The sequence below is a fragment of the Gekko japonicus genome, unplaced genomic scaffold (genome assembly GCF_001447785.1).
Source record: "Gekko japonicus isolate JY-2015 unplaced genomic scaffold, Gekko_japonicus_V1.1 scaffold95, whole genome shotgun sequence".
Lineage (NCBI taxonomy): Eukaryota > Metazoa > Chordata > Lepidosauria > Squamata > Gekkonidae > Gekko > Gekko japonicus.
The window spans coordinates 1,970,524-1,983,228 of NW_015165237.1; the positions used below are offsets into that span (position 1 = coordinate 1,970,524).

The 12,705-nt window shown below is 45.3% G+C and overlaps 1 protein-coding gene across 1 annotated transcript in view; it reads left to right on the forward strand.

The window, feature by feature from the left end:
* The window catches only part of ADAMTS18 (ADAM metallopeptidase with thrombospondin type 1 motif 18), a 121,624-nt gene that overhangs the window by 58,726 nt on the left and 50,193 nt on the right, over positions 1 to 12,705 (forward strand). Inside the window, exons 5-8 of the mRNA XM_015409960.1 lie at positions 2,260 to 2,459; positions 2,863 to 2,946; positions 4,324 to 4,483; positions 5,689 to 5,794. Coding sequence (XP_015265446.1) covers positions 2,260 to 2,459; positions 2,863 to 2,946; positions 4,324 to 4,483; positions 5,689 to 5,794 — 550 coding nt within the window. The remainder of the gene's footprint in view (positions 1 to 2,259; positions 2,460 to 2,862; positions 2,947 to 4,323; positions 4,484 to 5,688; positions 5,795 to 12,705) is intronic.

The following is a 12,705-nucleotide window of genomic DNA, read 5'->3' on the forward strand; positions in this document are numbered from 1 at the left end:
TTTTTTCATGCTTTCTACAAACCCTGTTTAAAGGGACAGTGGTTCCTTTTCAATTAGGTTTGCAGGGCCACAAATCAGTTTGGTTTGCAAATAAACCTTCAAGTTCGGTTTGTGGTTCAGCCATGAACCACGAATTGACATGAACCACATTTTCCCAGTTCATGCCCATCCCTATCCAGGAGCCCCACTTTTCTACAATGTCTGCATCATGGATTTCTCCTCTCCCTGTCAAATGTTGGAATCAGTTTGCATAAACTGTAAATGATTACCCCATCTCTTTATTTCTTTATTTATTCATTCATTTATTTACTATATCTATAGTCTACCTTTCTCACTGAGACTCAAAGTGGATGACACAGTGAAAACTGGTAATAGTCCATACAAAGAGATATCTAATAAGCACAATGTGTGTCAAAACAATCAATAAAAGGAGACATCGAATGAACAATGTACTAGGACTACTGAAACCAGAGTGAGCATTGTGTATTAAGTACAATACAGCGTATGGATATAGTGAAGAAACTGGTATTGCATCAGTAGAAATGACAACAGGATGACATGTGAGCAAACGGTTAGTACGTCCTGTACATAATGGTGCAATCCACAGTCCCTTTCTATTTATAAAGCACCATCCTGAACTATTCTGTTATAGTACATCCCTGATACCTTTACATAAAAGCTCTCCTGGTCAACTCCATTTTACCAAAGAAAGCATGGGTTTAAAGGGACTCTTAAGCTCTCCTGGTCAACTCCATTTTACCAATTTATGAAATGACAGGATGGTAGGAACCTTCCTGACATCCTCAGGAAGGCCATTCCACAAGTTGTGGGCCACAACTGAAAAAGCATGTGTACAGGCCATTGTTGATCTTATCCATTTGCAGGGTGGCACCTGCAGAAAGCTCTGAACAGATAAACACAATTGTCATGGTGGAACATAGGAGGAGAGGCATATGCAGAGTTTTGTATGTGATAGTCAGTATCTTGAATTGAGCCCGGTAGATGATGGGCAGCCAGTGGAATAACTACAGAATGGATGTAATGGGCATGCCCAGTTTAGCTCCTGATAATAACCAAAGTGCTCATTCTGTACTAACTGGAGCCTTGGGGTTGACTTCAAAGGGCAGATCCATGTAGAGTGCCTTACAGTAGTCTGATCTCAGTGTTACTGTGGTCTGGACCCAAGTGGTTAGATTGACTGAGTCCAAGTAAAGGGCCACCTTGCAGGCCATATTTACAGAACACAAACTGAAACTGGTTAAGTGGCTGTACTGTGGTGACATTGCTTAGTATTGTTCAGGTGACAATGTCGTAAGAGGAAAAGGTTCTAGAGCCACTTTTCTGTGAGTTCTACCCCCCCCCCCAAAGCAAATATTGTAGCTGTTTCACCCCAATAGTGTTTTCAAGTCCTGGGCAGCAGCTAGGGTTTCCAACCAACAGGAAGCACCTGGGGATCGCCTCCTATTACAGTAGGTGACCACGGTCGGTTCCCCTGGAGAAGAAGGCTGCTTTGGAGGGTGGGCTCTGTGGCATTATATCCTACTGAAGTCCCTCCCCAAACCCTGCCCTCCCCAGGTTCCACCCCCAAAATCTCCAGGCATTTCTCAGCCCAGAACTGACAACCCTAGCAGCACTGTTTGAGTAACTTTCTCAGTAAGTTAAAGCCTTCCCCGGGTGAACAGATTCCTGTACCTACCTTCAAAAGTATAACCCATTGCCAAAGCCCTAACATGGTTCCACTTTGTGCTTGCGCTTAGGGGCATCCTGCTCCTTAGAAAACTGGTGCAACCCAGTCAGAATTATTACCAAAAACGTTTGGCCACACACAGAATAGCTAGTTGAATTGGTCCCTAGATATTATGGGGATGGTGTGTTTGTGTGTGGGGGATGAGTATGTATGTGTGTTTCATGAGCAGATAGAAAATAATTAGGCAGAAATTTGAAGTCTTTCCCGCCTAAGCATGTGAAACTCATTTTTTTGCAAGATGTCTGTTTCCCTCTCAGCGACTTATTGTATTCAACGTCTTTATTTTGTTTGTTTTTTTTCCAAAGGAGGATGAAACAGGACTTAATTAATAATGTCTTTAAAAGAACTCTGCATCCGACAGCCCATTTTAATCAGTGTTTGGCATCCATCGCAATATCATAGCATTCGTTCAGGGTTCAAGTCCCTCGGCACTTTAAGTCTGAACCAAACTGCTCATTAAAAAAAAAAGAAGTTCTGAATATTTTCCAAATCTCGGCTCTGTTTCCTTTTAGACACACCTAAGCCACCCACAGAGGACACAGTCATCCTTTCTGATGAATACGGAAGCTCGGCAAGATTGAAAAGATCCCCCATTAAAAGCCAGAAGGGCGGAAGCTTGAATGTGGAGACTCTAGTTGTAGCTGACAGGAAAATGTTGGAGAAACACAGTAAGGAGAATGTCACCACATACATCTTAACAGTGATGAACATGGTAAGAAGGGGTGTTGAGGAAGAACGTGTCTTAAGCTTTGTGTGTCGGTAGGAGACTGCTAATTTTTTTCACTGACTACATGAACCCAGAGCCTTAAGAATTTGACCCTTTCTCCCTTTTTCCAACCCATTCTGTCTCCTCAAAATTCTGCTGTCTCTTTCCACTGCATACGTAGGCCAAGGCAGAATATTCTTTCCCTCAGGAGCTTTGTGTACTGTATTTTAATCATCACTTGTATTTTTTATGTTTGCTTTGAGACTTGTTGGCTGAAAAGAGAGGATAAGAAATACATAAATGCACATTGATGTATTCTCAATAGAGCAGCTCTAAAGGGCCTTCCTGTTATATTTGTTGTCAGACAGTTCTCTTTCTTACCATTGCATCCATTTTCTCTTTCTCACAGGTCTCTAGTCTTTTTAAGGACGGTACAATCGGAAGTGACATCAACATTGTGGTTGTGAGCCTTCTTCTTTTAGAACAAGAACCTGTAAGTGATGTGCAGTATTCTCAATAGAGCAGCTCTAAAGGGGCTTCCTGCTATATTTGTTCTCAGACTGTTCTCTTTCTTACCGTTGCATCCATTTTCTCTTCCTCACAGGTCTCTAGTCTTTTTAAGGACGGTACGATCGGAAGTGACATCAACATTGTGGTTGTGAGCCTTCTTCTTTTAGAACAAGAACCTGTAAGTGATGTGCACCTCCCTGTTGAGTCAAGGAAAATATTTTATGTTGGAAGTGTTATGCAAGCTTGGCTACACAGAGGAAATTCCTTAGAAAGAATGTGCAAATCATGACAAATCTTACACAGAAACATCATGATAGAATGATGTCATTCATTTCAGAGTTTGCATTTCCCATTTCTATTACTATTGCTGTCCCCCAGTCTCCCTGGAACTATTGAATGAAGACACTTGGTTGACTTGTGGAACTCACTGCTGCATGATGTGGTGATGGATATTATCTTAGGTGGATATGAAGGGGATGGTGGACAGAATTATGGAGAATAGGTCTATTGTTGATTATTGGTCATGAAAATGTAATGACTCTGTGAACCAGCATTAGTTGAACATGGTGTTACTGAGGAAAATAATTTAGAAGAGCTTAAAATAAGGACAGGTTTAAATGTGACTCTGGGTGATCACAAAGTTTTTCACATTTGTATCGCCATGACTTCCTTTATTGAGCCAATCCATCTTGGGTGTTTCTTTTTACCTTCTGTCTTCAACTTTTCCTAGCATTATTGTCTTTTCCAGAGAGCCTTGTCTTCTCGTGATGTGATCCAAGTATGATAGCCTCTGCTTTTGCAGAAGAGGCAAGCTGAAAAGCAGTTTGCCTCTTCTTCAGCCCGAGAACCAGCTTAAGCAGAAGTTGTAAACATGTCTTTAGCTGGGTTTATGGTTCTCCCCAAGTATGTACATATAGCAACCATATAGCTCACAGTTTTTTAGCCTCTGGCTGCTTTGAAAGGCTCCCTAGCATTATTGTCTTTTCCAGAGAGCCATGTCTTCTCATGATGTGACCCAAGTATGATAGCATCCGCTTATGCAGAAGAGGCAAGCTGAAAAGCAATTTGCCTCTTCTTCAGCGCGAGAACCAGCTTAAGCAGAAACTGTAAACATGTCTTTAGCTGAGTTTATGGTTCTCTCCAAGTATGTACATATAGCAACAACAGATTGGGGCCTCAGAGTTCAAAATGTCAGTTTAGAAGCCTTTTCAGCATTTCTTCCGTGTCCACAAGTAGCCCGTGAAAAAAATGGGGCACCCGAGTTATTAAATGTTTAGGATTTTTTTTTAAAAAAAATTCTTTGCCTTTTACTTGGTTGTTGATCACAATTTCCCCCCCTTGTCCATGAATTATCCCTTAGGGTGGATTACTGATCAACCATCATGCAGACCAGTCACTAAACAGCTTTTGTCAGTGGCAGTCTGCTCTGGTTGGAAAGAACGGGAAGCGTCATGACCATGCCATCTTGCTTACCGGATTTGATATCTGCTCCTGGAAGAATGAACCATGTGACACTTTAGGTATGACAAGGAGATATTCTATGGCGAAACGATGAAAGCCATAAAATGTAAATAATGGGTTGGATCCAAGCAGTTTTTCTGCTGGGGAAAAAGGACTACCCCACAAAAAGCTATGTTTGGGATCATGGGATGTGCTTGGACAGATTCCAGGTGGGTTGCAGACTGTAGCGAAGACAGGATTTGGGTGAGATTCAGTGGCTGGATCCAACCCCATATAACTCATCTGGATTTAAAGTAAGAGTCCAGTGGCATCTTAACTACTGGTGGTGGAAAGAGCTGACAAGTCTCAGTTGATTTATGGTGACCCTGTAGTTTTGTCAAAGCTAGAGATGAATAGAGGTGGTTTGTCTTCACCTGCCTCTGCACAGTGGCCCTGGACGCCCTTGGTGGTCTCGCATCCAAGTCTAACCAAGACCAGCCTCTGAATTTCCTGTCCTCCTTTGAATTTCATGATGGTTGAAACAATTTTAGAGTGTGTGGGGGGAAGTGTTGTCCCCTCCATAAGGTTCTGCCATCTGAAGAAACATCTGTGGCTTTATACACAGGATGCTGGACTAGATGGACCCTGGGTCTGATCCAGCAAGTTCTCATTTTCTTGTGTTCTTATGTCCCTGCTCTATAGCATCCTAATCACCGTAGTTAATCTAGCATCCAAAGCAGACCAATGCAGAGGGGGAAAAGTTGTGTAGAAAGTAGCAAGTCAGTCTCAGTCTTTAACAGGTTTTGGACCCTGCAATGGAGGACCAAAAAGCAGACGTCATCTGAGGGAACCTTATTTTGGATGGCTTCTGGGACTTGGGGAATCTTCAGCCCAGTACTGTTGTTTTAGATTTTGAAACCACCTCTGGCCAACAGCATTCTTGTTCTCTCTGGCTGACCTTACGAAAAGAGCTGGAGCCTCCTTTTGAAAATCACTTTCCCAGCTGACTGGCTTGGTGTTGAGTCAGCAAAGAACATGAGCCTGTGTTACTTTTGTAAGCTGCTGCAGACAGAATGCATTTTTTTTCTTGGATTGGGCCCAGCCTAGCCGTGTGTGTATGAGTTTGCCTTGTATATTCCTTCTACGTGCCAAAACTGAATGTGTGCTGAATCTTCCCCAGGCACCCAACTAAAATATGTGATGAATCTCTGTGAAGTTGTGCAGCAGAACGTAATGTCATCCCTTTCTTCCGCCACTTTTCCTTTTCTCAATCCCTCCCTGGCAGGTTTCGCTCCCATCAGTGGAATGTGTAGCAAATACCGCAGTTGTACCATCAATGAAGACACTGGGCTTGGCTTGGCGTTTACTATTGCTCATGAATCTGGACACAAGTAAGCAATTTCTCGTGAGTTCTGTCTCCCTACAAGTTACCCAAAACAGACAATAATGCTCAAATTTGGAGTTTTTTGCAGTGCTTCTCTTCAGTGCCCCTTCTGGCATCATCTCAGGAATGTGGGAGAAGCTGATGCACGTCTCCTTTTATGAGCCCTGCAGGGCAGCTTCCACAGGGAGATGATTCCCCATTGTGGGTTCCTTGCTGCAGCAAATGCAGCATCTGCACTGGGTGATTCTCGATTTTTCCTCCCTACCCCTGTTGGCCACCATCCACCTCCCAACACTGTCGGAAAGGTTTTGGCTGGCTTTTAAGAAAACCAAAAGTAGCTGTGTCACTATAATGTTATAGTGGTACACCTACTAGCTGATTTTGTTTTAAAGGTAAAATCCTGCTGAAAATTGGGGGGAATGGTGGGTGTGGGAATAGGGAGGGAACACAGTGCCCAGATGTGGATGAGGAGGTTTGGAAATCTGCATTTTCCCAGAGCAAAGACAATAGGGGAGCTCACATCCATAGATTCCAAGGGACACTGGTCTAACTAACTCCATCCTCACCATCCTGAGCTGAGAAGTATCACACAGGACTCCTTCCCTTCTCCTTTGAGACCAGTATGATGAGAAAAGCTTAGGGTTGCCAACTCCAGACTAAAAAATACCTGGAGAGTTGAGGATGGAGCCTGGGAGAGTGGGGTTTAGGGAGGGGAGGGTATAATGCCAGTGCAGTCCACCTTCCAAAGTGGTCTTTTCCTCCAGAACAAGTGGAATAAATGTTTTTAATTAACAAATAAAGCGATTTATTGCAGTCTAGAGATCAGTTGCGGTGACTCAAGTGGTTAAGTCGCTGAACTGCAGGCTGTGGGAGGTCAGTAGTTCAGCAGTTCGAAACCTGGGTGCCGCATGATGGAGTGAGCTCCCATCTCTAGTTCCAGCTCCTGCCAACCTAGCAGTTCGAAAGCAAGAAATTGCAAGTAGATAAATAGGTACCACTTCGGTGGGAAGGTAACAGCGTTCCATGCACCTTGGTGTTTAGTCATGCTGTAAATAACAAAAATTTTAGCAGTTTTAGTTGTGTCCTTCTGGGTTAATACAGTCCTTTAATGCACTCTCCGAACAAATCTTCAAGTCTTGGGGTTTCTTCCTTTTACATCTCTCAAGTTGTAAGATGGACCTTTAACTGCTCCTTCTTCTTCCGGTTTCATGTCCTCCCTCTTCGAGCCGCTGTCTAAGCCTAGAGAAACTTCATGATGGGTTCCCAGGAAGCCTGGGCATCAAGAGGGAAAATTAAAGAACAGCAACAAACCCCACCAAAACCCCCCCACATCTTTGCTTCTGCCCTCTGTGGAGCCACCTTCATTTCCATCCCTCACTTTGGGGAAATCTGACAGTGTGAAAACCAGGCATGCATTCCATCTACACACACTAGACCTTGTTCCAGTATTTATTTTTATTTATTTATTTATTTTATTCAACTTATATCCCACCTTCCCCGCATGGCAGGCTCAGGGCGAGTTACATGAAATTTGATAAAAATACAATATACACAGTTAATACAGTTAAAACACTAGTGAAATACCACAATGGCCTTCATCCAGTACTGTTGTTATTGACCTTAAAACCTCACAGGTGCCAACTCTGGTATGCAGTTCTGACCCGTTGAGGGGCGGCCCAGTAAAGAGGGAGGGGCATCCGTCGCCCTAGTTAAAAGCCTGGCGTAGGTAGGTAAGGTGTGTGATGGGTTCTGAGGAGGGATTCTGGGGTGGCACAGTTACAGGGATTCTGGGAGGAAGACACAGGGGACAGCAAGGGAGGGGGGAGGTGAAACTATTTCAGGAAGTCAGAGAACTTTGAACATAACAAAGCTGCCTTATACTGAGTCAGATCACTGTTCTATCAGGGTCAGTATTTTCTGCTATGACAGGCAATAACTCTTCAGGGTCTAGGGTGTCTAATCTTTCACATCAGCTCCTCCCTGATCCTTTTAACTGGAAATGCTGGGGATTGAGCCTAGAACCTTCTTTGTGCAAATGAGGCCCTCTTCCACTGAGCTATATTCCCTCTAGAAAGAAGTGAGGTGGCACCATGAAGATATTTTTTTTGGATGACTCAGGGCTATTTTTGGGCAGGAACGCACAGGAACGGCGTTCCGGCTGGCTCCTGAGTTGGCCACACCCAGCAGGAACTCATTAGCGTAATAGGCCACACCCAACAGCAGAAACTCATTAGGATTGGCTATATTAGTGGTGTGTGGCCTAACATGCAAAGGGGTTCTTGCTACACACACACAAAAAAAGCCCTGGATTTTGACGACAAACAAGGTGAACAGAATAAGTGGCAAAATGTGGGTGTAGCTGGATGACCTAACTTCTGGTAACATGGGGGTGTGTGGCCTAATATGTTCACGAGCTGTGTTGTCAAGGGTGTGGCCTAATATGCTAATGAGTTCCTGCTGGGCTTTTTCTACAAAAAAAGCCCTGGGGATGGTTAAGGATAGTGGTGGTTCAGGAGTGACGGTCAAAAGCAGAAGCGGCCAATTGCAGCTGGGTTTTATTTGGGTCTTTAAAAAAATAATGCTATTCCCATCTTGAACTTCTGAGTCGGAGTGGGCACTGCATTTCAATATATACATGTGTGGTGACATAGTGTTGCCAAGGCACTGGTAACAGGCTAACTGTGGCTTTTAGCACGAAGGCAGGATTTAAATCCGGGGTTTCTTTTGTTCAGGAATCTTTATGAAAATACATCCCGCACAGAAGCTCCCCTTTGTTGGCTGACAGTTCCATTCAGCTTGTCCCCTTTTGTCAATGGCCACACTGCTGCCGTTCCTTTCACTTGTTTCACGAATCCCTGATTCTGCATGACTGCTCGAAGTTATTCAGTCCCCTTTGTGTAAATACTGTGCATGGCATTGGCTGTGACCTCACGTCTACATGAGTGGCCCCTTTGCAGGTTGCCGTTCATCTGAAAGGAAATGAGGAATTAAGGATTAATCCTGATCCCAGTGGTAACCCCGTGAGGCCTTTGAGTGAGAAAGAATGATAACCAAAACTGGGGCAGTTCAGAACCGTGCAATGAGAGTTATGTCCAGTTTACATCAGCCCCAGTGTTTTCCAATTAGAAGGATGAGGTAGTGAATGATGTGAAAGACCTCCACCTAGGACCCCGGAGAGCTGCTGCCAGTCAGAGTAGACAATACTGACCTTGATAGACAAATGGTCTGATTCAGTATAAGGCTTCATGTGTTCATATGACATATGGCAATGAACTCACTTCCTTTTTTCAGTTACCTCTGTATGCCCATTCTCAATTTTGGGGGAGGGATGGTTGCCTCCATTAGAAAGGATAAATTTCTGGTTGCAGCATGAGACTTCTCAAGGAGAGTGGTTATATCTGGCTGACTGGCTCTCCTTAACCTTGGCCTGTGTCAAGAAAATCTACTCTATGAAGAATGTGGATGCCTAATCCCAGGGCTTTTTTTGTAGAAAAAGCCCAGCAGGAACTCATTAGCATAATATGCCACAACCAACAGCAGAGACTCATTAGCATATTAGGCCACACTCCATTTGTCACAGCTCATTAGCATAGTAGGCCACACCCCATGCCTTCCCTTGGCTTGTCTGGGTGCCCCGTGGCTGCGGGAAGCCCGGGCAAGCCGGCCCTTGGACAGACCGGGGAAGGCATGGGGAGGTATTTAAATGCCTCCCCGATCCTTCCAGGCCCCCCCCCAGCCTGCCCGCTTCGGAGTCGCCGGGGGGGCGGGCGCCAGGCCTTTCCTCTGTAGTTACACACACAGAGGTTTTGGCTGTAGTGGGCGTGGCCAACTCTGAAGCCAGCTGGAACTCCATTCCTGTGCGTTCCTGCCCCAAAATAGCCCTGCCTAATCCTAAAACATAACGTGTTGGGAGCAAGTCAGGTGGACAGGTTAAAACTTGTATTGACTACAAGGGTAGGTAGGGTGGAGGTCCATTGCTTTGCTTGGACTACTGTGGGTATGGTTGATAGTGGGTTTTTTGTGCACTATAAATCTGCTGCACAGCTGGTTAGATCCTCCCACAGGTGGGGAGGGAAACCAGAGTAAACTGTGAGATGTGCCTTAGGCATTGAATGTATAGGCCTGGCATAGAGTGCCAGGGAGAGGGTGGAAGTCTTGCTGGTTTACCATCCACCTAGCTTACCACCTGACTCCCTCCTGAGGCTGTCTGAGGCAGTGGCAGAGTGGGCCTTACGTTTCCCCAAACTGATTGTCATCCATGCCAACACGGCCTTATCTGGTCCTCCTTAGACTATGACTGCCATGGCATCATTAGGAATCTCCCAGATTGTATTGGCCCCCACTCACAGAGCAAGCCCCACACACCGGATCTGATCTTTTGTGCAAGAATTGATCTGGATTCAGTGGTTCTCTGTGGACTAGTGTCATGAACTGATCATTACCTTGTGAAGGTCAGTTTAAGATTTGCCTCCTATCTCTACAGGGCCGAGCTTACTTATGCTCGTCCACAGAGACTCATGGATTCGGTTGGATTCCAGAATGCTCTGTGGGATTTGTCTGGCTCTGCCGGCAGTTCACTGATGTCTGTAATCTGGACCTTCAGGAAGCCATTGACTGAGTTGCCCCTGCATCCTCTTCGCCCCCATAATACCTTGGCTCCTTGGTATATGAATGAACTAAGGATAGTAAAAAGGGGACTAGACAGCTAGAGCGGTGCTGGTGACAAACTTGTGACAAAGCAATGAGAGCACTTTATAGAGCCCTCTTGAAAGCCTAGGAAGTGGCAGTGAAGGCAGCGAAGCACTCTTACTTTTCTGCCTCCATTGCATCTGCCGTGTCATGTTGAATTCAGTTATTTAGAGTTATTAGGCAACTGAATCTCTGTGGACTAGTGTCATGAACTGATCCTTACCTTGTGAAGATCAGTTTAAGATTTGCCTCCTATCTCCTATCTCTACAGGGCCGGCGAGCTTACTTTTGCTCGTCCACAGAGACTCATGGATCCGGTTGGATTCCAGAATGCTTTGTGGGATTTGTCTGGCTCTGCTGGCAGTTCTCTTGAACTCACTGATGCCTGGAATCTGGACCTTCAGGAAGCCATTGACTGAGTTGCCCCTGCATCCTCTTTGCCCCCATACTACCTTGGCTTCTTGGTATATTTTATTTATTTACGTTCAGTTTATATGGATGAACTAAGGATAGTAAAAAGGGGACTAGACAGCTAGAGCGGTGCTGGTGACAAACTTGTGACAAAGCAATGAGAGCACTTTATAGAGCCCTCTTGAAAGCCTAGGAAGTGGCAGTGAAGGCAGCGAAGCACTCTTACTTTTCTGCCTCCATTGCATCTGCCGTGTCACGTTGAGTTCAGTTGTTTAGAGTTATTAGGCAACTGACCACTCCTTTGATGGCTCCAAAAATAGATGAAAATTTGGCTATTAGCTGTGACACATTTGCAGCATTCTTTTCAGATAAAGTCTTGCTCCTTCACCAAGACTTAGTTGCCAGATTTGGAATCAGTAGGAATCTTGGGGCCCTGTGTGCACAATCGGGTCCATTTTTGGACTCCTTCAACCTACTCTTCTAGGTGGATATTGATGTAGGCCTACTACCTGCTCCTTGGATCCCTGCCCTTCCTGGTTGGTGAAAGCCTCCAAGGAACTGTTAGGAGGAGCCTTGGGGGACATTATAAATCTCTCACTCTCCCAGGGATCTTTCCCAAAAAAACTTTCCCTAGCTCCCTCAAGAAGGCAGTAGTGATACCCCTCCTGAAAAAGTCATTGTTGGATTAGAGGGACCTACCAATTACTGCTCAGTATCTAATCTTCCATTTCTGGGAAAGGTGATTGAGTGAGCAATGGCTGAACAACTCCAGGATTTCCGGGATGAGACATCTGCCCTAGATCCCTTCCAATCCAACTTCTGGCCAGGGTTCAGGACTGAGACAGCTCTGGTTCACACTCACTGGTTACACCTTGATGCAGGCGGGATGGCGCTCCTGATCCTGTTAGATTTGTCTCCTGCCTTTGACACAGTAGACCATTTAGTCCTGGTTAACCACCTAGCCTCCCTAGGTGTGAGGCGTACAGCCTTGAACTGGTTTTCCTCATTCCTCCAGGGCTGGTCCCAGAGAGTAATCGTGGGTGGAGAGAGGTAGTCTGTGGGCCCTAACCTGTGGAGTTCCGCAGGGGTTGATTCTCTCCCCAATGTTATTTAACATCTATATGAGCCCTCTGGCAGAGATTGTTAGAAGGTTTGGAGTAGGTTCCGTTGCCATCGATATGCAGATAATCTCCGCTCTACCTCTTATTTAAGGAGTGACCGGTAGCCGGAGTTCCGGTATTGGCCTCCTGCCAGGATGCAGTGGTGGAATGGCTAGGTGAGAGTTGGTTGAAGAGCAATCCATCTAAGACAGAGATTATGTGACTGAGGAAGCCTGGACCACTGGGGTGGCCATTTTTACCGACCCTTGATGAGGTCAGGTTTTCTACAGTCAACTTGGTCAGAAATTTGGAAGTATGGCTCGATTCTTTGCTCTCCATGGACAAAGAAGGTGACAAAGACTGTGTTTTACAATCTATGCTGGGCCCACCAACTGGCTCTCTATCTGTCTCAGGAGCACCTTGCCATGGTAATTCACTCAACAGTCACCTCGAGACTGGACTACTGTAACTCACAATATGCAGCAGGGCTGCCTTTGAAGATGCTTCGGAAGCTTCAAGTGGTCCAGAATGCAGCTGCCAAATTGCTGACAGGAATGTCCTGGCACCTATCCTGTGTCAGCTGCACTGGCTCCCAGTTAGTTTCCAGTGCCATTTAAAAGTGTTGGTACCTACCTTTAAAGCCATAAATGGCCTGGTGTCAAACTCTGCTTAGTTTGCCATAGTTACTGGGGTGAGGGAAATTCCTAAGGGGGGGGGG